The sequence below is a fragment of the Cololabis saira genome, chromosome 20, assembly GCF_033807715.1.
Source record: "Cololabis saira isolate AMF1-May2022 chromosome 20, fColSai1.1, whole genome shotgun sequence".
In the NCBI taxonomy this organism is placed as follows: Eukaryota; Metazoa; Chordata; class Actinopteri; order Beloniformes; family Belonidae; genus Cololabis; species Cololabis saira.
In genome coordinates, this window is record NC_084606.1 from 18,804,568 (window position 1) to 18,830,976 (window position 26,409).

Genomic DNA, 26,409 nt, shown 5'->3' on the forward strand with positions numbered 1-26,409 from the left:
ACAGAGGTCAAAAGATGTTAAGGTGATATCAAAACACCAACTTTCTGCAGTTTAACACATCATTATTATTACTATTGGTGAGGCAGCGTTCAGTTATTCTGCTCCTCACCGGTGGAACAAACTTCCTGTAGACCTGAGGTCTGCTCCAACTGACAGCTCCTTTAAATCAGGCCTAAAAACATTACTGTTTACTGAAGTGTACTCTTAAATTAAACCTGCTGTATTCTACTGCCCTTATTTTTTTTTAACAGCTTGTGCTTTTTATTATTTTACTTCTTTTCTTATTCTTACCTATTTGTTATTTTGTCTTGCCGCTTTTAATGTCAATGTAAAGCACTTTGAATTACCTTGTGTTGAATTGTGCTATATAAATAAATTTGCCTTGCCTTGCCTATTGTTATTATTATTATTTTTTTAAGATTAAAAGTAAAATCTTGCTTTCAATATTTCTGTTGGTAAAAATATAATAATTTGTTAGTGCATTTGACTAAAAAGTCTTGTTTTTTTTTAATTGTGCAAGCAATTGCTTTGCAGACAAAAATGACATATCAAGTATCCAGAGGGTTCTGTGTCATAATCAAAAGATTCTGGTTTGAATTGGGTTTTGTAAGACGACAAAAAAAACACAAACAACCAAGATGTAGAAAATGACCAGACTCGAGTGTGCCCACGGCTACAGGGAGAAGATTGACCGTCTACAGATCTGCGATCAGTTTGTTACGTCCAAACATTTGCCGGATCACCTCCCAACAGACTCCAGATAAGCTGACGACGTCACCGCCTATTTCTAAACTTCAGTCAACTCATCCGAACCCGATTGGCCTAAACCATTGACGCAAACACCAATACCCGATTTCTATTGGTGCAGACATCCGTCAGAAGATGTCAATCAAACTGACGGACCAATCACAGCCGCCGGCTGCCCCCGTGGCTCCTCCCGTCTCCCGGGTGACGCGCGGGTCACGTGTTGTTTGTGCCGTGGCCCGGAGAGATGTGTGCGGGCTGCTAACTAACCGAGCTAGCCGGAACCTCCCGCGTCCAGAACCGCGGCGGAGCCGGGTCACGCCGGACACGGTAGGCGTTAGATCGCGATAATAAAAACAAAAACAAGCCGCCCCGGACCCCCCTCTCCCCTCTCCCGCCGCGCTGAAGGGGCCGCGGCGCCGCGTCGATGAGGCGGACTAACAAAGCCGGCCAGTGAGGAGCACAGCCGGCCTAGACGGAGCCGGGAGCCCCGTCTCCCCAGAACCACAACCAGGACCGGGATGGGGTCCGGGCTGCGGGAGTGACCTCTGATTCTGCACATGATGGCACATTTCACGAGTTACCAGGAGGGCAAGGCGGCGATGCTGCTGGTGGAGACGCCGGGGAGGAAGCCCGCGACCCCCGGCGGGGACGAGCCCCCTTCCCCGCTCATCACCTCCCGCTTCCACCAGCATCCTCCGCCGTCCTCCAACCACCGAGACCTCCACCACCCCTCGCCCAAGGAGCAGCAGCACCTCCCCGCGGAGAGCCTGGCCGGGTCCCCGGGCTCTGGCAGGTCCGCATCCGAGGACCCCACCGCTGCTGCCGCGTCCGCCGCAAGCGGCAGCCACGCGGCCGTAACCGCCGCCGTCGCGCATTCCGCCGACTCCGTCGACGATATTAGAAAATGCGGCTACTTAAGGAAGCAGAAACATGGACATAAGAGGTTTTTCGTGCTGCGAGCTGCCAGCGCGCTCGGGCCGAGCCGCTTGGAGTACTACGACAGCGAGAAGAAGTTCAGGAGCAGCCTCCGCTCCGCCGCCGCGGCTGCTGCTGCCGCGGCCGCCGCGTGCGCTGGAGCGGCTGCCGCGAGCGGCGGCGGCGCGGCAGCGGTCGCCGCCGCCGCCGCTTCTCCCCCCAAAAGGGTTATTTACCTCTACCAGTGCTTCACGGTAAACAAAAGGGCGGACTCCAAAAACAAGCACCTCATCGCCCTTTACACTAAGGACGAGTATTTCGCCATTGTGGCTGAAAACGAGCAGGAGCAGGAGGACTGGTATGTGGCTGTGAGTGAGCTGATGAGCGAGGGGAAACGGGGGCATTTGGATTCAGATGATTTAGATGATGGATATGGTACAGTCACCCCTGGTACGGTGTTTAAAGAGGTGTGGCAGGTTAATGTCAAACCTAAAGGACTGGGACAAACGAAAAACCTCACGGGTGTCTACCGGCTATGCCTCTCCACTAAAACCATCCACCTTGTCAAATTGAACTCTGAGACCCCGTGTGTTAACCTTCAGCTGATGAACATCCGGCGCTGTGGACATTCAGAGAGCTTCTTCTTCATCGAGGTGGGCCGCTCCTCTTCTATCGGGCCGGGAGAAATCTGGATGCAGGTGGATGATTCGGTCGTGGCCCAAAATATGCACGAGACCATCCTGGAGACGATGAAAGCCCTGAAGGCGTTTGCAGAGTTCCGGCCGAGGAGTAAGAGCCAGTCTTCGGGCTCCAACCCCATGCCTTTCATCACGACGCGGCGCCACCTGGGCAACCTTCCGCCGAGCCAGACTGGGCTGCAGCGGCGGTCGAGGACGGAATCGGTGGTGGGCACGCCGCCGTCGAGCAAAAGCTCTGGGGCGAGTGGTTATCGCTTCCGCACCTCCAGTGAAGGCGAAGGAACCATGAACCGGCCGTTTCGCTCCGCCACAGGAAGTCTGGTGCACCTCAACTCTGCACGGGCTCATCACGGCCGCCAGGATGTCAGCGGCGGCAGCGGTGGACCTGTCGCCACGGGGAACGCCGGGACGAACACTAGCAGCGGGCGGTACGTGCGAGCCATCCCGGGGACGTCCTCCACCTATCACGCCCGCTCCGCCTCCCTGCCGGTCTCCCACTTCCCCTCCACCACCAGTCCGGTGAGCGTGTCCTCCAGCAGCGGCCACGGCTCCGTCTCGGACACCCTCACCCGCCCGTCGAGCGCCTCGATATGTGGCTCCCCGTCAGACGGCGGGTTCAACTCTTCAGACGAGTACGGCTCCAGCCCCGGGGACTTCCGGTACTTCCGGGTGAGGAGCAACACGCCGGACTCTCTGGGCAACACTCCGCCAATCAGAGAGGAGAACTGCCTGAACGATTACATGGCCATGGGCTGGAACCGGGAGGTCTTCGGCACCAGCGTGGGCTCTGGGAATAACAGCAGCTGCGACACGCCGCGGGACGAAAGCACGTCGGCGGCGGAGGAAGAGCGCTTTTCCTCGTCGTCACTGCGGAGGAGGACGCATTCGTTCTCCAGAGTGGCTGCCGGCGCCACCGCAGGAGCCGGGGTGGCGGTTTACCAGAAGATGACCCAGACCAACTTCTCCTTGGAGGAGGGGTCCGATGTGGTGTTGCCGTTTGGCAGTGGGCTGCTCCGCGGGGGGCCGTCCTCTTCCACGTCCTCGCTCCGCTCCGACTACAGCTCCTGTTCGGAGCACAGCCAGCAGAGCCGTCCCTCCACCGTCTCCCAGGCGGAGTCCGGCGCTGAGCGCCCTCCTCTTTCCTCCTCCTCCTCTGCCAAGGAGGACAGCGGATACATGCCCATGATGTGCGGCGTGGCCGCATCGCCGCGGGACACCCCCCCTGACTACATGCCTATGCAACCCAGCTCCTACTCCCATCACCTCTCCCACTCCCCTCAGCTTCACAGCCCATCTCTGGCCACCCGTGCGGCACACTACCCACCGCTCCAGTCCCAAGCGTCCACGGACGCCCATGGCTACATGATGATGCTCCCGGGGGCGAGCGGTAGCTCCCCTTCCTCGGTGCAAGCCTCCCCCGGTCCTCACGGTACATCCAACGCAGCGGGCGTTGGCAGGACTGACAGCATAGCGGAGAGGCCTGAAAACGGTGAATATATGGACATGTCGTACAGCAGCAGTGGTGCACGCAGGCTCCTCAACGAAGGGAGCAGTGTGTTTTACACACCAGGCACACCCGAGGGAACCCTCAAGTCCTACAGCCCCTATTTCTCCCTCCCTCGCTCCTATAAGGCCCCCACCAGAGAGAGGAACGAGAAGGAGGATGGAGAATATGTACCTATGAGTTCTCCTGCCAAGCCAGTATATTCATCCATCGCGACAGCATCAATGTCGATACCAGAAAAGAGAAGTGGAGGAGGGAGTAGCACCTCCACCCCCTCTCACCCACCTCCGCCTTACGGAGCTCACCATACGACCACAATGATGGCCGACAGGCGGGTCGTGAGGCCCAACCGCCTCCCTTTAGGCAGACGAAGTTTCCACGGACCGCTGCGGGTGACTGAGCCCTCCACGGCGTCCGTAGGCACCTCGACTTCAGTCCCCGTCACTGGCAGCTCCTCCGAACGGCCCTCCAGTCCTGGGGAGTATATTAATATTGAGTTTGGCGATCACTTCCCCCATCAGCAGCAGCCCCCCGCGTACCCACTCTCTGCCCAGGACGAAGCACCTTCTCTGGCGTCCAGCGAGCACGGCTGCTCCCCTCCCCCGGCGCAGGACTACATGAGCGTGGAGGTGGGGGGCGACCAGCAGGACTCCGTCGAGTGTCTGGGGAAGAACCAGTCGCCTAGGCCCAGCCTGGTGGCCCCCTGGAACCCGCCCAGCTACATCCGACCGCTGGCAAACAACCCCGGAGCGTTGGGCTCCGCCGGCGTCCCGGCCGGAGGTCACTGGAGGTCAGTCGGAGACGACTACACGGACATGACGTTTAACCTCAGCAGAGGCGAGAGGACGCAAACGAGCCCCACGGCCATGCTGCAGCATCTCTGCGTGATAGAGGGACGTTACGGCCACACTTCCTCTACCTCCTCCTCGTCCCTCTCTCCACCCCTCCCTCCGTCGAGCCCCGGCAGGGCCCCCATGCAACAGCTGGAGCCCAAAGTGGTGCGAGCAGACCCCCAAGGGAGGAGGAGGCACAGCTCGGAGACCTTCTCCTCCACCTCCTCCAACTCAACCCCCTCTGGCGGGGGGCTCGGCACCTCATCCTCAGCCTTGCACCCCACAGCCCACAATGCATCTTACCCAGCGGAGGGCCAGACCTCCAGGTGGGCCAGTTCAGCGTCTTTTGACAGTGTGTGGATGTCCGTGGACGGTTTACGGGACTCACAAGCTCACCACGCCACGCCACGACTCACGGAGACGACGGCGGGCTCCGGGACCCCGGCCTCATCCACCTCCTCCACCTCAGGGGCCGGAGCTGCTAGAATGTGCAGGAACATGTCAGTCGGCTACCAGAACGGCCTCAACTACATCGCCTTGGAGCTGAGGGAGGACGGGAGCAACGCGGGAGCCGTCACATCGGGCGCTGGTGGCGCCAACGGGAGCACGGCGGCAGTGGGGATGGTGCCTCTGCCGGAGAATGGAGCTTATGCCAGTATAAACTTCACCAAATCCGACGGAGTCACAACAACAACCAAGGGTGAGTTAAGTGCTAGTATTATTGTTTACTTTGTCCGCTCAGTGATGCTAAGCATGTCTCTCTCCTCCACACAGGGAAACTATAAGTTGAGCTCACACAGCTGTCGGCCGCTCTGCAAAAAATAAACACATAGTTTCATACTACACATACTGAGTGCACGGGATTCAGCTTTCATGTCAGAGTAAAGAAGGAAATATGAGTTATTTATGAACGTTTTTTCTTCGTTGATATCCAAAAGAAGCCCGTGCGCTATTATTAGTAACATTATATCAATTCCCAGCTCCACTAGTGGATCTATTTTGAATCGAGCCTCAGCGATCTTGAAAAGGGTTCTTTGAGGCGCTGAAAGCAGCCAGCTGTTGTCTTTGAAGGCATCTGTCCAGGGAGCTGCAGTCTCGTCTGCAACAGCGCTGGTGCAGGAAGTTGCAGCAGTATGTTGTTCATCTTGAGGTCGTGTGTGTGTGTGTGTGTGTGTGTGTGTGTGTCTGCCAACAGCCTGGCAAAAGATTTTCTTTCTGAATGAATGGAAGTTTAACTTAGGTCAGCGGCGGCCCAAACCGCCCCAAAAAAAGGCTCTCGCTAGCGGCGGCGTCTCTCTGTGCCTGTCTGTGCACGTGCTGCTGTTTTGTTTGTGTCAGCACGAATGCAGACAGGGTGTACTAATGTGTGGGTGTTGAAATCCTTTTGTCTCTTGTAAGCCTGTCACTTTGTAGACTTTCTACTTTTATGAAAACATATGTTTATGTGCGTGAAACTCATCCCAGTCTAGGAACTTGGCCTAGCTGATAGCTTTAGGATAGAAATGTTTAAGGTGTTGACACTGGATGTGGTGTGTAACTATTAATCAGTGCCGGTACTGATTATTAATCTGCTGAAAATGTTCTGTTAGTTTAGTTTATAACTCCTCAGGTTGCACCGATGAGCCACAACACGACTGGTAGAGTGAATGATGCTGCTCATTTTGTTGCTACGCTGTGTTATTTACGGCGCTGTGTTAAAACCTGGATGTTATCTGACACTTGCCACCTACCTAAGCATTTCCTCCGACCGGTCACCCCCCTCAAATGGCAAGAGCAGCCCCCCCTGTATTCGTAGTTTACCCCAGCGATGCAGCAAATGCACTCCAGAGAAACTTCTTAAGACCATAATATAAACGAAAAACGAGAGACCTGCTCCCCAAAAACCAGCAAAAACCTCCCCAGATCTTTGTCCTGAATGCTCAGTCCTTTTGGCAGCACAAGGAGGCCGTGCACAATACTAGGTGGGTGGTAATAACCTTGTGGGTGATCAAATAATTCAAAATACATTTGAGAAGCTGGCTGTCAAATTTATTTTAAAAAGATATGCTTGAAGAATGATGCAAGTAAACGCTCAGGCTTTATCTATGTTGTTATAGGCAACTCAACGGTTGATTGAGTCAGTGTAGGTCTGCATGTCAACGCGGTTTCACTGCCTTTTTTGCAGTGGTTGTAACTTTATGTGTTGCCATGTGATGTTTTCCGATGGTGAAAGTCGTCCAGTCTCCTCCTCAGTCTGGGCTTTTGAACTTGTGGTGATCCGCCGCGACACACTGGAAAGTTGCGTTTCAAAGTCATCCACACCGCCATCAAACAAAGCCACATCTGCAACGAGGTAAAGGTCAGGTTGTAACGGGAAGATCCTCACCGAGCTGAATCAGCAGCTTCACCACTTTATTCACAACAGACTGATGTGACTGAGTCTGCTGCTGGCCTGCTTTTGGATTTTCCAGGTTTTTTGATTACGTTTTTGCCAGCGATGCAGCAGGTATCTTAAAACATGATAGACTTTTTAAGTCAGTACTTGCTGAACCTATTTCTCACGATTAGTCGCTGATCCTGATGCTGAAATGTGTATTATTTTTTTCTCACTCTAACTTGCAAACATGTCATATTTCAGTATTTTCAAACTAAATTAGAGATATCAGGCTGTTATGTTTGATGGATCCATTGAAGTCTGTACTAAGGTGTGCAGTGCTTAATTTCCCTCCAGAGATTCAAATTCACAATTATTTGGAGAGAGACCGACTTGAAAAGCATAAAAGATGTATCAGATTCTGGTAAATGCACAGGAAGTCTTTTACTAAGATATCAAGAGTCTTTTTTTTTTTTTTTTTAGACTTAAAACCCCGGATTTTTCAGTCAGCCAGACATCCATTGTTTTTGTTTACATCAACTTACATGTCTAGTGCTAGGAAGTGCAGCACACACACACGGCCAGATGCAGAAAGACAGACTGCGTCATTGCGAAAGGCTTTTACGAGAGATGCAAGGGCACGGACCCGGGGATGAAATGTAGGAGTTGTACTTGTTTTTAAGGTTAGGGTTGCGGTAGGTGTTGTACATGGATATATGATGATATATGATGATCGGGTGTCGCTTGCTTCCAGAAATGTCCTTTCTCTCGCTGCATATACAGTATGTGCGCCTGTGTTTGCCCGAATATGAGTCAGAGCTCTCTGCAAGCGCCATCTGATTGGTGTCGCGCTGCACACGTGCGGTAAATCACTGCTGAGTGTAACGCAGGACACCAACTCAAAGTGCTCAGACACGTCCTGCCGTCTGTGCCCGTCCGTCCGCCTGCCTGTGTACTTTTGTTTGCAGTCACTGGCAGCATATTCATTAAGCAACGTGTGTTTGTTCATGTACTTGGAGGTAAACGAAGCCCACACACACACACACGCACGCATGAAGCACATGCTCATTGAAAACAAACAGTCTAGTGTGTGTCGGCCTGTTTACAGTCTGTGCCTTGTATCTAGGTAGGGGCGTGTGTGTTTGCATGCGCTGAGTCATGGCAGGCAGCCTTTGATGTGGCGCTGTAATTGCAGCACCGGCGTGTCAAGGCACACAGTGCGGCCGAGAGGAAACGCATCATCATCACTCAGGAATGCACTTCCTCTCAGCGGCGGCGAGCTGATAGAAGCACACCTGGATCCTTGACCCAGGGGAGGCCGGGAAGGAGGGAACGAGGGGTGGGGCGTGTTTCCGTCCAGCTTGGATGGCAATTTCAAGTAAATCTGTGAATCGTTGCTCGGAATAGTAAATGGAGCGCAAATTGCGTCCCTCTGGGCATTGCCGAGGACATAAACATGTATGAAAAACGTCAGAATAGAGTTAAACTTGAGATCTGAGATCAGATGATTCTGATTTAATCCATTTTAAAGTGATGACACCACAAACATATCTGACCAGTTTCCTTCCTTTTGGTTATGGATCGTGAAGAGATTGGTAGAAAGATGCTGAGGTTGGAGCTGGCAGGCCGGAGACGGAGAGGATTTCAGTTAGCTGGTGTGATGGCGGGAGATGCAGAGGACAGGCGAAGGTGGAAACGGGAAACAAATCCATGTTTACAGGTCACATTTGTGTTCTGCTTCGAGTTGTTCAGAGTAGCAGCCGTAACTGATGAGCTCAATCAGTATCAATAAAGTCCCATCAATACTCACCCCTACTTGTAAACAGTTCTCTCTTTTTAATGTGGTCAGAGCCACCACTTGATTTTCTTTGAGTCATGAGACGAGATGTGTGGAGAAGGAGTTTCTGGATGTCAAGCATGGTGATGTGAACGTGCCCCCCCCCTCAACAACCCTCCTCCTGTTTCCTGGGCATCGGGCTACGAGGTGGCGGAGGGTCGGGGTGTAGTGTGAGGCAGGGTCATCGCTCAAGGAGCAGGCGGGGGGAGTAAGATGTGCAAGAAGAAGGCTGCCCTTTCCCTCCCTCGTCTCTACCTCTACGAGCAGGCCCGGCTATTTTTAAAGGGCTATTTCCAGACTGACACGAATTTATGGGCTGGTCGGAGGCATGTGCTGCTCGTAACAGGACCCTGCCTCCGCACCGTGTGTGTGTGTTGCATGCAGCCGCCTCTCAAATAGCCTGATACGTTAACACACAGATGTTAGAATTATTAACCATCAGCCTCAGGGACAAGTATGTTATTCTGTAACAATCCCCAAACACTTAATTTGGAAGAGCGTGCACGTCTACTCACAGGCCCGACTCTGATATAGTAGACTTGAACTGGACCTCAAAGCTTGGGCCTGTTGGGTTGGGGTCAGGTTTACCAGGGGGTCGCCTGCAGGTTCCCCGGTGGTCAGTGAATTCCTGAAGTATGACACAATTTCAGAAGGGGGTTCCCACAGTCTTGTATTTCAGCTAAAAGCCGCTCTTTCGCGATAGGATTTTGGCTTCTGAAGCAGGTCCGGATGACTTTCCAGTTCAACCAGAATGAATACCATAGAGTATTTTCCAAGCAAAAACATGTGGGATATTATTTTTCCAGGCAGAAATACGAGACGCCGCTGCCTTTTCTTTATCCTTTGTGGTAAACAACAGTTTGATGGTTACGTTTTTTGGTTAATCAGAAAAAGGAGCTCCATATTATTTTATTTCTTTTTCAAGAACCTCGTCATGGATTTTTACAGAAACAGTTTTTTCCTTCCTCTGTTTGAAGCTCAACCCTTCTTTCTTCTTATTTTAAAGACTAGTGTTTAAAAACGTTGAAGGAAGTTTAAAAGTTGTGCATTTTAATAATTCACATGCAGATTAAGCTTCAAAGACTGATGGGGTGCAGTGGGAGTGAAGCTGCGATAACGGCGGGGAGCTGGGAGGTCGTACTTTTCCACGAGTTCCTGTTTGCTCCAAGTGTAGCTTTTGTTGGTGGTTGCGAGCTCTGCTCTGTCGCTTGACTCTCCCGTGTCTCTGAAAGTCTTTTCTCACTCTTTCTGAGCCGTTCTTCCCCATCTCGCTACCTCCCGCAGACGCACTGAAATGATGAAGCAGGATTTCGCCAGAGTCCCTCTCAGCTTACTGGAATGTGACGTTTGATAGCTTTATGAGACAATGTCTGAGTTCGTGCAAGCGTGTGTTTAAGGCCTTGACTCAAAGCTCTTTGTTCAGCATCATCTCCAGGTGACATTTTAACGTCTACAGTTCTAACAGAAGTAAAGTAACACATGTCTTTTCCAAAGTTTCTTTATGAATTCCTGGCCTTTTCATTGTAAATGTTTTAACAGTACTCAGTTACTTTTTAAAATGTATTACTCTTTATTTGTGTTTTTTCTTGCTAATTTAAAGGGGACCTATTATGAAAAACATGTTTTCTCTTGCTTTAACATATATAAAGTGGTCTCCCCTCAGCCTGCCAACTCAGAGGAGGAAAGCAACCAAATTCTGCAGTGTCTGTACAGCTGCCCGGATCATCCATCCAGTGTGATGTGGATCTACGAACCGTTCAGATTCTGATCCCTTTCGTTACATAACGAAAATGAGATTTACATAGGTTGGCCTCCGATGCGTGAAACCACGCCCACAACTAACTCTGGCCGGAACAACAACTAACTCTGCCGGCCGGAGCTTCTGCCATTTTTTCGTAGCGGTGTATCGCGTCATTCAGGCAGCCAATCAGCACAGAGCCTCATTATCATAGCCCCGCCCACTCAGAATCCCACATAGATAATGAGGTTAGAGAATGAGATGATAAAGACATGGCTCAGAGGCTGAATTTCTAATTTATTTAGCAAAAACAATCAAAAGCTTGTTTTTAAGACATTCAAGGCCTGTTTAAAATAGGTATTAGATGCCATAATAGATCCCCTTTAAATGTTTGCATTTTGTCCTGGTTTCAATATGTTTTGAAGTTGGTTGTCTGTGCAAGTTGACTCAGGAATTTTCATCATCCCACAACTAGCCCATCTTTCCTGGCAGTGCTAGTGTAATCAATAAATCACCAATGATTATCCTTAAGTCAACTAAAGAGCTAAAGGTACCTGTTTAACTAAAGGTGTGACTCGTGTGGTCCTCAGGATTTATTTAGATTGTGATTCACCTCTTTTCTGCATGCTACCTAGAAGTCCATTGTAGCATTAAACCAACCCTGGTTAATTAATAGGTGGTAAGGAGTATCAAAACAATGTGCGAACGATGTGAATTAGTGTTTTTTTTTTTTGTGTGTGAGAACAGAATAATGTGTTTGCAGGAAAATGGCAATTGATATCAGCACTTGGGTACATCAGCTTCCTAAAGAATAAACTGCTATTTAGAGCCTCTGATGAGACCAAAACCAATTATTCTATATAAATACTAAGGTCCTTGCAGATGGACCAAGAGCGTACCAAAAGGACTGTTTGTACAGGCATGTCTACCTCGTTATAAGTCCATACAAGTCTATTGCAGGTCCCCATCAATAGATGGTCTCTGATTCTAACACCTATTTTGCCATTAACATCCCAGTTCTGATCCAGTTTGGTGGAATGGGTGGCTAGTTGTCTGTTAAATCCCTCCAGCCAAAAGGACGCCAGACACGATGCTGTAGAACCCTGTAGCCATCAGCGACTCCCTGCAGGCGGCGCTCTTTTTACCTCACGGAGTTCCTGCCACAGGATTGCTGGTCATAACGGGCTTCAGCGGATCACGAAGGAGGATGAAAGTAAAAAAAACATGTTGTAATGATGCCATAAGTGTCGTGTACTCGTCTGCGTGGCGGTGTTTGTGAAATTTTAAAGAAATACAAAGAGGAAAAAGAGGCAAAGTAACGCACTTTAGACGGCAGTGGATGGCATTTGCACTTTTTGTAACGCACTAATACGGTTTGCACTTGGGGAATTTCGCGTGATGGAGAGGACAGAGCTGCTTTTTTCCTTTTGTGTGCATCTTCCCTACCTAACATGGTTTAGACTTCTTATCTAATAATAGACCCAGGCTTGATTAAACTCCTGAATGGTCCTTTAATGTGTTGCATATCTTAATTTTGCCATTTTTCATCATTCCTCGAGTTCTTTCCTGCTGCACTGTGTTGCCCATCATAGCGGTATCCAGGAGTGTTCATCTTCATTTAGCTGATTTAAAGGGGATTCATTTGTTTATACCACTTTACTTTTACACAGACCTTATTAACATAGTGATTGTACAAGTCCTTCTGAGATGTGACTACATACTGAGTGTATGTTCTTGATTGACAACTCCACTCTTTCATCTACAGCCTCAAGAAACCTAAATCCAGATTCCTAGAATTTAGATCCTGATAATAGGGAGAAGGTACCGCACAGTTTTAGCTCTCATTCGAATTCCTCTTCCTCGATCTGCATCTCAACTGCAGCAGCAGCCCCCGTCCGGTCAGCGCGCTACACTGGCCGGCTGTTTACTCCCCCGATGCCTTTCATCTGCTTCCCCAGCTGGATGAATGGGCTTTAGTAACGCAGAGACAGAAAGGGATGGGGCGGCAGGTCGGCGAGGGCAGAGCAGCCGAGGAAAAGACAGACGAGCGGCGGGCCCGAGCCACCTGCCCGTGTCGCAACGACACAACAAACCGTTGGCTCGCGCAGGTGGTCGGCCAAACTGCGTTTTTATGAGCAGATTCTGTGGCGAGTGTGTCTGTGTTTGTGTGCGTTTAAGCGAGGTCATCTTGGGGCAGTCTGGCCCGTGTCCTGAGAGTGTTGTTTTGATCAAAGTCCACGTCTGGACTGCAGAGAAACCCAGAGACCTCAGACTTTCTCTGGCTCTCGCGCATACACCCACACTGAAATCCAAGTTCGCTTTATTGCCGTGACTATAATTAAGCACAGTTATGCCAAAGCTTGTTTTCAATTTAAATACAATGATTCAGAATGTTAAGAAAACAGGGCTACACTCTTCTGCAGCAGTGGGCAAATATCCTCCACCGAAATCACGTAGAAACTGCAGCTTTACAGACAAATTAAAGATCCAAAGGCATCTGAAGAGACTCAAGAAGGCGAGAGTAAAACTTAAGGCTGGGCGATTTTAGACAAAAATAAAATCCAGATTTTTTTCTCTGAAAACCCGATTTTCGATTTCGATTTTTTTGGTAAAACTACAAAAGACAATGGAATAAATTGTTTAAAATATTTTATCTTTATTTTTAAAGAAAAATAGCAAACAAATTTCCCTATTGGGAATGAAGTGCAATTGAAAGATACTGTTAATCCTCCTTGAGTTTAGTAAAGTGACAACATTTACAATTTTCTTGACCAAACAAAGATGACTAGACGAGCTCTGTCTGCAACCAGCTGCAAAAAAGGAAAATCGATTTTCCGATTTTCCTTTTTTAACATCGATTTTGATTAATAAATCCGATTTAGATTTAAAATCGATTAATCGCACAGCCCTAGTAAAACTTATAGCAATGAAGGTTAAATCCCATTATCTATGTGAGCTAAGATCTGGGAAAACCTTAAAACTGTCGCTTCTACCTGTTCAGTTTGAAAATATTTCTTTTGAATGTATCTACTGTGTTTTATGCTCTTTTAGTAACTTTGTTTTTTAAACTACAGCCTTATGTGATCTCATGCAACTTTACATACACATGTGGATGAATATGCTGGTGCTTTTCCTTTTAAAAAGAAGAAAACAAACGGCAGTCGCTGAAATAACTAGAAACTATCAAAAATGATGATAAACAACACATCAGTGAACATCAACGGTGCTCTTTCTGCATCTTACAGAGTTTGCTCTTGCAAAACTATCTCACTCCTCAAACGGGCCCAGAGATATTTGTCGTCCTAGTTAAACACAAAAGTCAGTTTACGGATGTATAATCGATATGTTTGCATGTGTGTGTGGGAACTGGTCTGTTTTCCTTGTGGCTGTTTACGTCCAGGTTCCTTCTCTCCGTTGTAAAGTTCAGTGGTTGACGTGCTTCTCTTCCTCTGTGGCTCTGACTTTAATTTAACCACGCTGTTTTCCAGTCTGCGCCGAGTCTGCGTGCCGTTACTCCTCCTCCTCCCGTGCCCTGTGCGCTCTCGTCTTTCCACCGGCCTGCGCGTTCATGCATCCCTCCATCCCCGCGGCTCACAAACAGAGGAGCAGCATTCCAGCGGTACCCCCTGTCAAAGCAGCTGTATTGTGGCGTGCTGCTCACATTGTTGCGTCTAACAAAGCCTCGTTCTCAGTGGAATAACCCAGCTGGACGGCGGCCACCGCCCGGGTCATTCGGGGCCGCCGGTCCCGCGCCACAGCGGCCCACTTGTCGGCCCGGTCCGGCCTCGGTAGCCGGGCCCGGAAACTAACTTTGCTCTCGACGTGCGCGGCGTGGAAGGATCCAAAGTTCACCGACCAGGCTCACTTATTTAACAGATAAACAGGAACTGGCTGCTGCCTCTTGAAACGCTGTCACACAACAACCCAAGCACGCACCCGTTAACTGTGATTACTCGCTTTTATTATCACTTTTGTTTATTTCTTAAAACTGTTTTCAGCGACATCACTTGGGTGGGTTTAAGGTTTACTTTAATATTGAAAGATTCATCCCCTGTGAAGGTTTTGTGGATATATTTCACTCCTACCTGGTCAGGTCACTGCTATCAGGATGGATATGTTTGAATTCATCTTAATTAAATAGACTAATAGTTTATTTATCCCCAAGGAAAAATTACATTGTTGCTGTTTAATATGAGGAAAACAAAAGTTAAAGCCAAGATCATCATAATTTTGCAAACTGCAATTGGAGAGGTTTTTCTGACTGCATGAGTGCTTTGTTTTGAAGACTGATGACATCACATTCAGCATCGGTAGATAAGAGTGTTAAATAATAAATTCATTCATTCAAAACGCTGCACATGGATCTGTGTGCGTGTTTTCTTACATATGTGCCTGCACGCTGCTCAAATAAACAGAGTAAGTTGTGCAAACAGCGACATCCACTGGACAAAAGTGGAACAACAGTCTTGTTGTTTGCGGTTCAAAGTGGGACGATCACCCGTCTCTGTGGTCTGGTCAGCGAGACCTTTTAAAGGTTTTGAAGCACCGCTTCCCCGTCAAGGCTGTTGTGGGTCATTCATACTGATAAGACCGTTCTCTAGTTTTATTCACTTTTGAAGTTATGCCAGTTTATCCAACTTATTCAAATGAAAGATCAACAGGGGATTTCAGTCTCAGCAGGCGAATACAAACTTCATTCTCATTGCCTTCAATGCTTTAAGAGAGTCTATTTTCATTATGTATTTATACAGCTTAGTTGTCTCTTTTTTAAGAGTGACCTGTTTTTACAGAATCAAAAAAAAAAAAGAATCTATAAATCAACGACTACCTCGCAGTGCTGGGCTTGCTTTTGTTTACTTTCTTGACTCACCATAAACGAGGCAAGAGAGAAAAAAACAAGCAGGTCTTAGGCCCCATTTACACGGGGCAAAAACGGAGGCGTTTTCATGCGTTTTGGCCGTTCATTTACACGAAAACGGAGGTCAAAGCCCCCAAAAACGATCATTTCTGAAAACGCCGGCCAAAGTGGAGATTTTCAAAAACTCCGTTTTCACGTTTGCGTCTAAACAGAGAAAACGGAGGAAAACGGATATTTACGTCACATTATGTGACAGAAACGTCACCAGTAGCGTCATGAGTGCGACCTGTGTTTACAATTTGTTTGGCCGCCGTCAATATTTTCTTTTATTTTACCTGTTTTAAATTCTCTCAGACTCTCGTTCCGTCTTGGAAGTAAAGCCTGAATTATGGTCCCGCGTTAAATCGTCGCAGACCCTACGCTGTAAGCTCTGCGTTGGTGTAACGCGGAACCACAAATCAGCCTTAACTGGAAGTTACACGTGTCATTTGTTGATGTTTTTTCCAGGATTCTGATTGGCTGGCATGACGTTACCAGCGTTTTCATGCGAATCCGTGTAAACAAGGATATTTTTGAAAACGGAGAGGGGAAAATATCCGTTTTTGTAAATACCCGGCTACGTGTAAACGTGGCCTTAGGGTCAGCTGGAGCCGGCAGATGTTGAACAGCATTTACTTTTAGTGACATTACAGCATCTGTCCAGCTTGAATCAGGTGTGGAAGTAGAAGAAGCAGTGGCCTAATAAATGTAGGAGGAACTGCAAGGTAGCCGAGCTGACTAATCACAGTTGTTGTCGTCCATGTCGACCCGGTTTATAGCTGTATTTCCAGGACCTGCAGGTCCATCGGTTACAGCGCAGCATCCAGAGTATACGTGTCATTGATTCAATATAAAAAAAAAACAACTAGTATTGCAAATTATTGTCTGTTCAAAAACAAGTGTCAATGCAATGCTCTTTTTTTTTTGTGTGTGTGTATATTCAGCTGCAACTAGTAATTATTTAGTTATGGCTCTTCTCGTTATTTTTTAAGTCATAATTTATTAGACGGCTCTTACAAATTATATGTTATGTCTTGTATTTAATTGATTCGTTGCTTCTCCTGTAACATGTGACGTAAATGTGGCATGTTTTACACCCAAGTCGAAGCCGTTTTCTCGTGGCCTCGTGTTACAAGACAGACTTGATGTTCACAAACTTTTATCATCATCATCCTAAACTTAAGATGCCTTTGAAAATCCAACATGGCACGTTTGTAGCTTTATTTAAACCAAAATAATCTAACCAACATGCTCTAAATCGACTAATATTATGACTTTTATAAACCTTTGAAGATGGATGGCTAATGATCTCTCTCTCTCTCTCTCCCCCTCAGACTGAGCGATAGAAGTCCAGCGTTCGCCGCATCTTCCTCCTCCTCCTCATCATAATCTCTCTCGGGGCAGTGGGCTCCGCCTGGGACCCTTGCCCCCCCAAACCCCACCCCGGCCTGCCAGTGACCTCTGACCTTCGCTCACTCTGAGAAGCTGCTCCCCTCCGGACGCCGACGACAACTTTACAACGTGACGAAAAAAAACAAACAAAAAAATGCTTGCAGTTTATTTTTTTTAATTGTTTTTCATCGTTTAATTGAGTCGTGTTTTATACGCATATCCTGTCCTGTTTACCATTCGCCCCCCGTCTCACGATGGACGCTGCCAGTGCGTGCTGCTCTTCCCCTCTCCTCGTTCAACACTTTTTGCTGTTTCTTTTCCCCAGCCGGCAGCGGTCAGTGAACTTTGACCTGACTGAGAGGTGGTAATGCAAATACAGGTAGTTTATTTTCTTTTTTTTCTCCTCCCTTTAACCAGATGTTTCTGCTTCTCTATGCGGTTAAAAAAAAAGGGAAGTTGGATTCTAAGTGAAGGCATTATGGTACATACTTAGAAGCTTTTATGCTGCATTGAGCTTAAAATATTCATTTTCATCATTTATCATTGTACTTTTTTTTTTTTTTTACCCTATGCATACTCCATCCTCCCAATTATTTAATTATGAAAAATGTTGTGGTAGAAAACGTATATTTGAAAAAATTTCTCCACCTGGTTTCCCCTTCCCTGGAACGGTACAAGCTTGTGGCTGGGTCCATTTGAGCTTCAGCGCGGCGCCGCGTCACACGTATTCCCAGGTACAGCACGGTGCCGACCGCCCCGGATCACACTTTTTTGCACACTGCTCACTCACACGTCAGTCACGCAGCAGCACCCGCGGGCCTCAGCCAGCCAGCCAGCTCCAGATGCGACCGGGTACCGGCCGTGGTAAAGCACCAGTATCAGTGTACGAATGCAAGGGGAAGCCGTAAAGCATTTCTGTGTTCATTAACTTCATGCAATATTATTTATTTGTTACACCAGGTACAAATGTTCCAGTACATTTCCTTGTTTGCTTTCCAGACTGACGGTACTCAGCAGGGCGGGAAAATACTGCCAAAAAGTTGCCTGAAACTTTTGCAAGCCACAGATGGTGACATTTGAGACCATTGACGGGGGTTATTTCACCCACCAGAAGACTGTTGCTGAACAGACACGGTACTTGAGGAAAATTGTCTTTTGTACTTCCGAATTATTACTAAGTTGAAGTCAAATGAAACCTCTGAAGACACTAGTTAACGTCAGAGACGGGCAAGGAATGTCAGTGAGTTGCTAGCAGCTCACCGGCTGCAGACGGCAGTCACGGCGCTCTCGTTTTGGAGAACCAGGGAGCGAGGTTAATAGATTGAGGAACCAGTTCTCGCCATTTAAAACAACTCAAACGTCATGATTTTTTTTAAATGGCGTTTGTGCACAGCTTTAGCACCAGTTACAGAGGCCGGGTCTGCGTCACAAGGACGCCGGAAGTTGTTGCAACTCAGACGCCCTGCGGTTGAGAAAATGTAGCAATAAATGACTGAAGGGATCAAATATATTTGCTTGATTTGTTGCAAAATTAATAAGAATTTTTCCAAATTGAGGGAAAAAAAAGTCTTTCCCAAAATCAGGCATAAAAAAAACAGAAATGTCCCTTTAATCTCACCAGGACGCTTTATGCCATTAACAGTTTAATGACACCGTTTTTGTCGGTAAAGTTCATTGAGACCGTTTTCAAAGAAAAATGAAAGGCTGAAAAACAACAAGCAAGTTGTTTTGAAACGTGCTCATGATGTTAAGTGCTAACTAGTGAGCCTTAGAGGAGTTCCTGTGCTTCAGGCTTTTCCCCCCCGTTTCCATTCTCCACGTTTAGCCGAGCAAACTTAGTGATGGCTCATAACTTAACAGCTATCAAAGTGGTGCTGATTAACATTTGGCAAGAAAATTACAATAAACTTTAAAATGTAAAAAGGGAAAAAAAATAGGTTATTTAGTGAAACTACTGTGGTGGATGTACAGACATTATTCTCCCGTCCTGCTGCTGCTCTGGTTTAGCTCACTTTTCTGCACAATGCACTGTTTATTAGATCAAAGTTTGTGGTTTTTTTTGTTGTTAATTTTTCTATTTTACCTCGTACGGTCCATAGAACAGTTCAGGTGAGAGAGTGAGAGCGGCATCGACACTAACGCACACCTGCAGAAGCACAAAGTGCAGGCACGACTGTACTTTGGAGGTACTGGCATGCGTGTCATGGAGACACCTGCGGCGTCCTCCATACCTGCGACCCGCCGCAGGCCCACAGGTCACGCAGCTTCTGCGCTCGCCCGTTTCGGTTCTTTTTCAGCGGCTCTCCATTACATCCAGGATTTTCTCCTCACGCGCTTGCACGCAGGATGTTCGTCAGTAGCTCTGAGTGACGTAAAAGAGGCTTCGAGTAACCTGAGCAGCCGCCCCAGGTGCAGCACGCTGCACATACTTCCCCCCCACCTCGTGACCAGTTTCACACACATACACGCTTTTGGAAGGGCAGCGAGCGCTTATATCAGTCTCAGCCGAAGCTCGCCGCCCGCTCCCTCGCACACTTTTATAATCTCAATGTACGCTGCTCTCCCACGATTGGTCCCTTTGTGAGAGGTGTGTAAACACCAAGACTGACGGCCAGCGTGACTCACCAGATTTCAGTTGTTTATGTTCAGTATTTATATAATTTTACCCTTTTAGCAGCACCTAATTTTGTGGGTTTTTTTTGTTTTATTTGATTGTCATCTTGCATCACAGCTTTACATGTGGAGCTGGGAGGGAGGGAAGGAGCCGTGTTGTGTCTAAATAACAGTCAGCCTGGTTAAGAGAGCAGCCTGGACTGGTTTTTGTTACACAACCGCTGAGGTTTTATCCACTTCCTGGTCAAAGGGACTGTGATCGACAGTTTGGTTGATGCCATCAACACTGCACATGGTAGTCCGCGTTCATGCCAGTGTTTCTTTTCTTTCTTTTTTTTTTGAATGTTTGTGGCAGGTACAGAGACTGAATTCACCGAATCGGTTCCAAATCAGCTTATAAAAGCAGATGTTGTCTCTGGACTTTGTGGCTAAGAAAAAATGAATTTCTAGAAGTCCTCTTTCGCTGAAAATGTGAGCAAATGTGTTAAATTGACTTGAGCGTATTTTTTTTTTTTTTTTTTTTTTTTAATGCTACAACTGTGTTGTGTGTAAAAAAAGAGGGCAGTTTCTACAGGTTTTTTTATGTCATGTCTGCGTTTGCCTCCAGGTTGTAGTTGTGCCTGATGCCATTGATCATTCTCATTATAGTTCAATGAATTGCTTACATTCAGAAAATGTAATAAGAAATTATTGAAGAAAAAAAACAATTACAGCTGACAGGTCCTTAATGTCCAGTTTTTAAATAAACAAAAGTGCTAGTGGTTGAGTTTTTGCACAGTTTTTACTCTTTTAAGCTTTAGCTTGAATTACCAAAACGAGTGTCTGTTAGAGGCCAGTATGTTCAGTGTTCAGATTGACTGTTAAAGCTACTTTGTAACATTTTGCTGTAATTACTTAATCCTGGTGTCCATATAGCACTTTTTTGGAGGCCGGAAAAGCGTTTGGAAATGCTTCTACTGGTGTTTCATTCAAAAATAAATTAGGAGTAGTGCTCTTCGTGTTTCTAAAACAAATTCGAGCTCCCTTGCATGATAAGTCGGCCTCCCGGTTGAGATGGATAATTATTTCTTTGACTTGGCGCCAAACAGAAAAGTTGTGATGTAATATTTTCTTTGGCTGAGCTCGTCACATCTCTGACAGCCACATCATGAGAGGAGTCATTGAATGTCTCAGAAACAGCAGTGTGATGTGTAACATCATCTCCTGTGAGGGCTAAAAAATAAAAAAATAAAGCTGTTTCAGACTATTTAAGGTCAGTTGGGACAATTTTAGACCTCTTAACCTGCAACCCCTCTATTTTCCTGGTTGCCAGGATGACAATGCCCTTATGATTGGTTGAAAAGTAAATTATCCCAGGGCTTTTATTTTGAAAATAGAAACATGAAATTTGGAGCTAAAATACTCAGGAAAAATGCTATGTGGACACAAGCCTCAATATATCAACATCAATTGCAAAATCCCACGAGCTGCTCCGATAACCGATATACTCCTTACTTCCCACCACCCCAGCTCCCTTTGCTCTACTTCCAGTGACGATGAAGTTGAGAAGGAAAGAAAATAAAATCTCTGAGACAAAAGTTTGTCTTCTCCGGAGTGATAAAAAGCATTATTTTTGTGTGTGTTTGTGAAGGTAAAGACGGTTTAGAAACAAAAGTAAGCCGTCTTCCCTCAGTTATTGAGCTCTGGCAGGCAGAAACATGTTTTAAATGGTCCGAATTAAAACTGAATATCCACACAATTGTTGTTGAGCGATTTTAAGCCTGTGATGTGTGACGTTATATGTACATGAACAATTTGAGGTATTTTTTTTCTTTTACCCTCCTTTTTTTTTCTCCTTTGAATGAACAGAGATGTGATGATATTGGCCGCAGCGGTCCAAGACGAACAATATTTTTTTCCTTTTTTTTTTTTTTTTTTTAATGTTTGCAAAATGTTTTAGTGTACTTTGCTACGGCCACGTATTGAGTTTGGGTTTTTGATGCTACGTCAAAAGCAGCAGTGCTAGATTTGTGGGGTGTTTATGGAAGAAAAAAAACAAACCCAACCCTCAGTTTATTTGAAGCATTATTCAGAAATGTCGTATGTCGGATTGCCTTCATGTCAAACGTGTACTCTGTTCAAACCTTTATCTCGACTTAAGTAATCTACACTGAATCTGTGTTTGTCTGCCAACAATTCAACCTCAAATGGTCATCAATGTGTTTTCTTTTCTTTTTTGTTTTAAATGTGGAGAAATGAGAGCGACCCATATATTCTCACAGAAAAGACTTAGATTACTGCATCCTTATGCAAACTTGTGTTTTCTGGATTTCATTTTCCTTTTAGTTTACGGAGAGCGAGAAAAGTTCCCCTTCCTCTTGGTTGTTCTGTTGTAACGGCGATTCTCTGAAAAAAACAAAGCAACTCAAGATTAGTTTTTTTAAAAGTACATAGGCATTTTGCAGTTATTTGTATAAAGCAATGGGTTACAACCTACCTAATGTTTATTTTTTTCTAATGATACAGTTTATTTGCTGCTGTGTAGTACAGAAAACAGTCAGTGGCAAACATGATGATGATGATGATCACTGCTATCAGGCGCTGGTCAGATTTTTTTTTTTTTCTCTTTTCTTTTTTTTGTTTGTCCCCCCCCACCAACCCCCGAATGCTTTTGGAACCTCTGAGGACTGTGGCAGAGCGGGACGCCCGCTCCACCCTGCTACCTGTGTTCTTATTTTCCGAGTTGAATGCTGTTGTTTATTAGCTTTACGGGAAAGAGGAAGAGTTTTCAACAAAAAAAAACGGTGATGATGATGATAATTCTGTGGAGGTGTGTATCCTTCGTATGTGCATTATTTTTCAGTGACGTACGTCCTGTATGAGAAAAGAAGAAAATTGAGGTTTTAAAAAAGAGAGAGAGGGGAAACTTTGAAATTGAAATCTTCCTTGTGTAAATAAGGAACGTTGTTGCTTTTTTTTTTTTTTTTTCCTTTTTTTTTTCTCCATGTTCTGAACGGCGCCTCGTCGCCTGTTTTGTTTTGTTGTTTTTTTTCCCTCCCTCTTTCTTCCTCTCTTTTTTTTCCTCGTGGAGGGAAAGGGGTGCTGGAGGGGGTACTCAGAGACGATTTGAGCATCCGCATAGTGTTTATATTTATCAGAACTTTTTTGCTTTCAATAGAGCTATTGCAATAAAAATGTGTTCATGTAACCGCCGTCGTCTCAGTTGTCTTTTGTGTGTGCATGCTTTACAGAGCTTTTATTAACATGCAGGCAATACATATGGTCTTTTAAAAAAAATAAAAAAATAAAAACAATGTCACCAAAGTGAGAAAAGCAAACAGCGGTCAATAAAAAGGATGTATGCAAATTTTCAGTTTTAATCTGAAAATGACTCAGAATTGTTAGTGTGATGGAAACTTTCGAAACCTCATTAAATAACTGCCCTGGTGACGAAGGTAAGAAGGATCTTATTAAGTCTCTGTGACCTCCTGACCCTGATAGCAGTGCAAAAACAACACATTTTCACACTTGTGACCAGGAGACGTCTTCTCTGGTTGTGACTCGTTTAATCACTGTGGCAATTTCAGTTAACCGAGGAGATTCTTTTATACACCACAATTTCTGAAGGCGTATAAACACTTGCGTAACCCCGGTTCTCTGAGTAGCATGAGTGAGTGTCTCACATTGGGGACGCCCTCGGCGTGACCTCATCAGTAGCTCCTATTACATTCTGCCAGCCAGGATTGGCTGGAACTAAGCACGTCAGTGTCAGGGAGGTTGGAGACCCTCCCCTATAAAGGTACCTGACACTGCACATCATTCAAAAACTCCCACCTCTTCCTCGCTACGAATGAGCAAGGAGGGTGTTCTGGTGAGACACTCACTCATGCTACTCAGAGAACCTGGGTTACGCAAGTAACCTAAAGTTCTCTTTCATAGCATTCGTTTCGTGTCTCACATTGGGAAAATACTGCTCCCAGATTGCTGGGCAGATGTTACCTGGGTGTCATCCGGGCAGGTGCTATCGGAGGACTAACTGTCCCGGGATGAGCCCTGCTAATGTTTAGCCACACCAAGGACTGAATGGGCCCATGGGGAAGCTGTAACATCGAGCCTGTAAAACCTGGCGAAGGTGTGTGGAGAGGCCCAGCTTGTTGCAGCGCAAATTTCCTTAATGGAGACCCCTCTGAAAAGGGCCCATGAGGTAGTGAGACCCCTGGTGGAATGAGCACGCAGACCCTCTGGTGCTTGCAAACCCTTGGCGGTATGAGCCAAAGCAATAGCTCCCACAATCCAGTGAGAAAGCCGCTGCCTGAAAAATGGCTTTCCCGCCAGATTCTTTGCCTAAGACACAAAAAACTGGATAGTCTCAATCACACCTGTAGGGAGGCCGACGGACTCTAGATTGAGCCACTCACGGGCCAGGCCCACAGGGCCAGCCTCTCTGGATGGGGATGAAATATTTCTCCACGCGCCTGCGACAGCAGGTCCCTGCGTATTGGCAGAGGCCACGGCTCCTGACAAAGGAGCTGGGTTATCTCTGCTAGCCAGTGCTTCGCCGGCCAGTAGGGAGCTATGAGAATCATCGACAGGCTCTCCTCCCTCACCCTGGCTAGGGTTGGAGAAATCAGCGCTATCGGGCGGAACGCGTACAACAGAGCCTGAGGCCACTGGTGAGCCAGCGCGTCCCCCCCATCGGTGCACTCTGATCCTGAAGTGAGAAAAATAGGGGACATTGAGTGTTCTGCATCGCAAAGAGGTCCACGACTGGCCACCCATAACACTCCCAAGCCAGAATCACTATGTCTGGGTGAAGTCTCCATTCTGCATAAAGAGGATTTCCTCTGGACAGGAGATCTGCTCCACGGTTCAGTGTCCCTGCCACATGGGTGGCTTTCAGGGACAGAAACTGTCTGCTGCACCAGACAATCAGCCCCAACAGCCTTTGGCAAAGCCTGAGAGACACAAAGTCTATGACCAGGCCTATAAAGGAGATGCTCTGACAAGGGAGAAGAACACTCTTTTCTAGATTTATCTTGAAACCCAGATTCACCAAGTGTTCTGTGAGTAGTCTTGTGTGATCTGCTGCTTTCTGGCGGGAGGATGCCGCAATAAGTCAGTCGTCGATGTACGTGGCTACTCGGATACCCCGCCTCCTGAGCGGTCCCACCGCTGCCTCTGTGCATTTCACAAACACTCTTGGGCTTAGTGAGAGACCGAAGGGGAGGACTAGATATTCGTAGCATGTCCCCTGAAAAGCAAATCTGAGATATTTTCTATATATTGGGATGTGAAAATACGCGTCCTTGACGTCGATTGAAGTGAACCAATCGCCCGGACGCAGAAAACGCAGCAGAGACGCGTGCGTCAACATCCTGAATTTGTATTTCCTGAGATGCTTGTTTAGATCTCTGAGATCTAGAATTGCACGCATGCCGCACCCCCCCTTCTTGGCGACCAGGAAATATCTTGAATAAAAACCGCTCCGATTGTGTTCGGGAGGAATTATTCTTATCGCCTTTTTCTCTAGCAGGGAATAAATCTCCTTGTGTAGAAAGAGAGCGTCTTCGCCTAAGGCTTGAGACTGGATTATTCCCCTGAATTGCGGGGGTGACACTGCAAATTGTAGCCTGTATCCCCTGTTTAATGTTCTCATAACCCACTCTGAGTTTGTGAATGTTAACCACCTCGCTGCTCTCAGTGACAGCAGGCTGACCGGTCACTCTGGAGGGCTCGTATGTCAAACACGGGGTAAGGGCTCCCCCTCATTGCACCGAGGCGCAGCGCCACTCTTTCGAAACTGCGCTTGCGCGTGCTGTGCTGTTCGCCGCACAGCCGTCTGTACCTGAGGGAGGGGTCACTCCCTCTGGGGAATGTGTGACCAAATTGTCGTTCAACAATGGTTTTATTTAGTTTAGTTTTTCATTGTTTTTAACTGCGCCCTCGGCACAATGCCTGGGTGCGATAGTTGGTACAATTTTAATGTTTTGTGTGAGTGTTTGTGAGACATATTCAACAACTGCTGGGGGTTTCTACCCGCTGAACACTGTCTCTGCTTCTCTTTACGGGGCGCTGGGCCGGGTCGAACATCCCGTCGTCCACACACTGAACCGAACTGAGCTCCGCGGAGGGCCTTGGAAACCGAGCTGCTGACACGAGCGGAGCCAGAGGGGGGAACAGGGCCGCCTTACATGCCGCATCTGAGCCTATCAGGCCAGCCGCGTCTTCCCCCTTACCATGTGAGTGGAGGTCGGAGGTGGTCGTTCAAACCAAGTTCCATCCTGGGATGGGCCTTTTGGAGCTGGTGCTCTCGGTGGAGCCTGAGGAGCTGCCTGAGGTTTGGGCAGCCTGGGGATTTTGAAGGTGGGAGGCGGCCGTGCCACAGCCTGGGCAAAGGGTTGACGAGGAGTGACAGTGGGTGCCCTTCTCGGCAAACACAGCTTCAGGGCTTCATCCTCCCTCTTCCTTTCCTCACACCTCTTCTGCATCGACGTGACCGCTGTGCCGAAGAGGCCCTGGGGCATTACGGGGTGTTGAGGAGGTCTTCCTTCTCCTTGGCTGACAGAGCGGTGAGATTGAGCCAGCGGGCTCTCTCCTGCAACACCATCAGCCCCATGGCTCTGCCCTGCATTTGGATCGCCACCTTGTGATTGTGGTCGGTGATGACACACATTTCTTCCCATAACGTGGGGTTAGGTGAAGCTGTCATCTCCTCCTCCAGCTCGGCCTGGTAAGCCACCAGGAGGGAAGTGGCGTTGAGAGCCCGGGTCGACAGTGCAGCCGCCTTGTACACCTTGTCATTGAGGCTGGATTGAAAGCGGCCCGCTTTGGACGGGAGTGCGGGCCCCACTAATGACAGGGATGCTTTCGGGTGGAGGTGGGCCGCCACCACGGGCTCCACCG

The 26,409-nt window shown here is 47.5% G+C and overlaps 1 protein-coding gene across 1 annotated transcript; it reads left to right on the top strand.

Moving 5' to 3' along the window:
* Window positions 1-991: 991 nt before the first annotated feature.
* Window positions 992-22,714, top strand: LOC133420029 (insulin receptor substrate 2-A). The gene is made up of 2 exons (XM_061709580.1): window positions 992-5,397; window positions 16,857-22,714. Exons 1-2 carry the CDS (start codon window positions 1,305-1,307, stop codon window positions 16,859-16,861), a joined length of 4,098 nt encoding a protein of 1,365 aa, XP_061565564.1. The 5' UTR covers window positions 992-1,304; the 3' UTR covers window positions 16,862-22,714.
* Window positions 22,715-26,409: the final 3,695 nt, after the last annotated feature.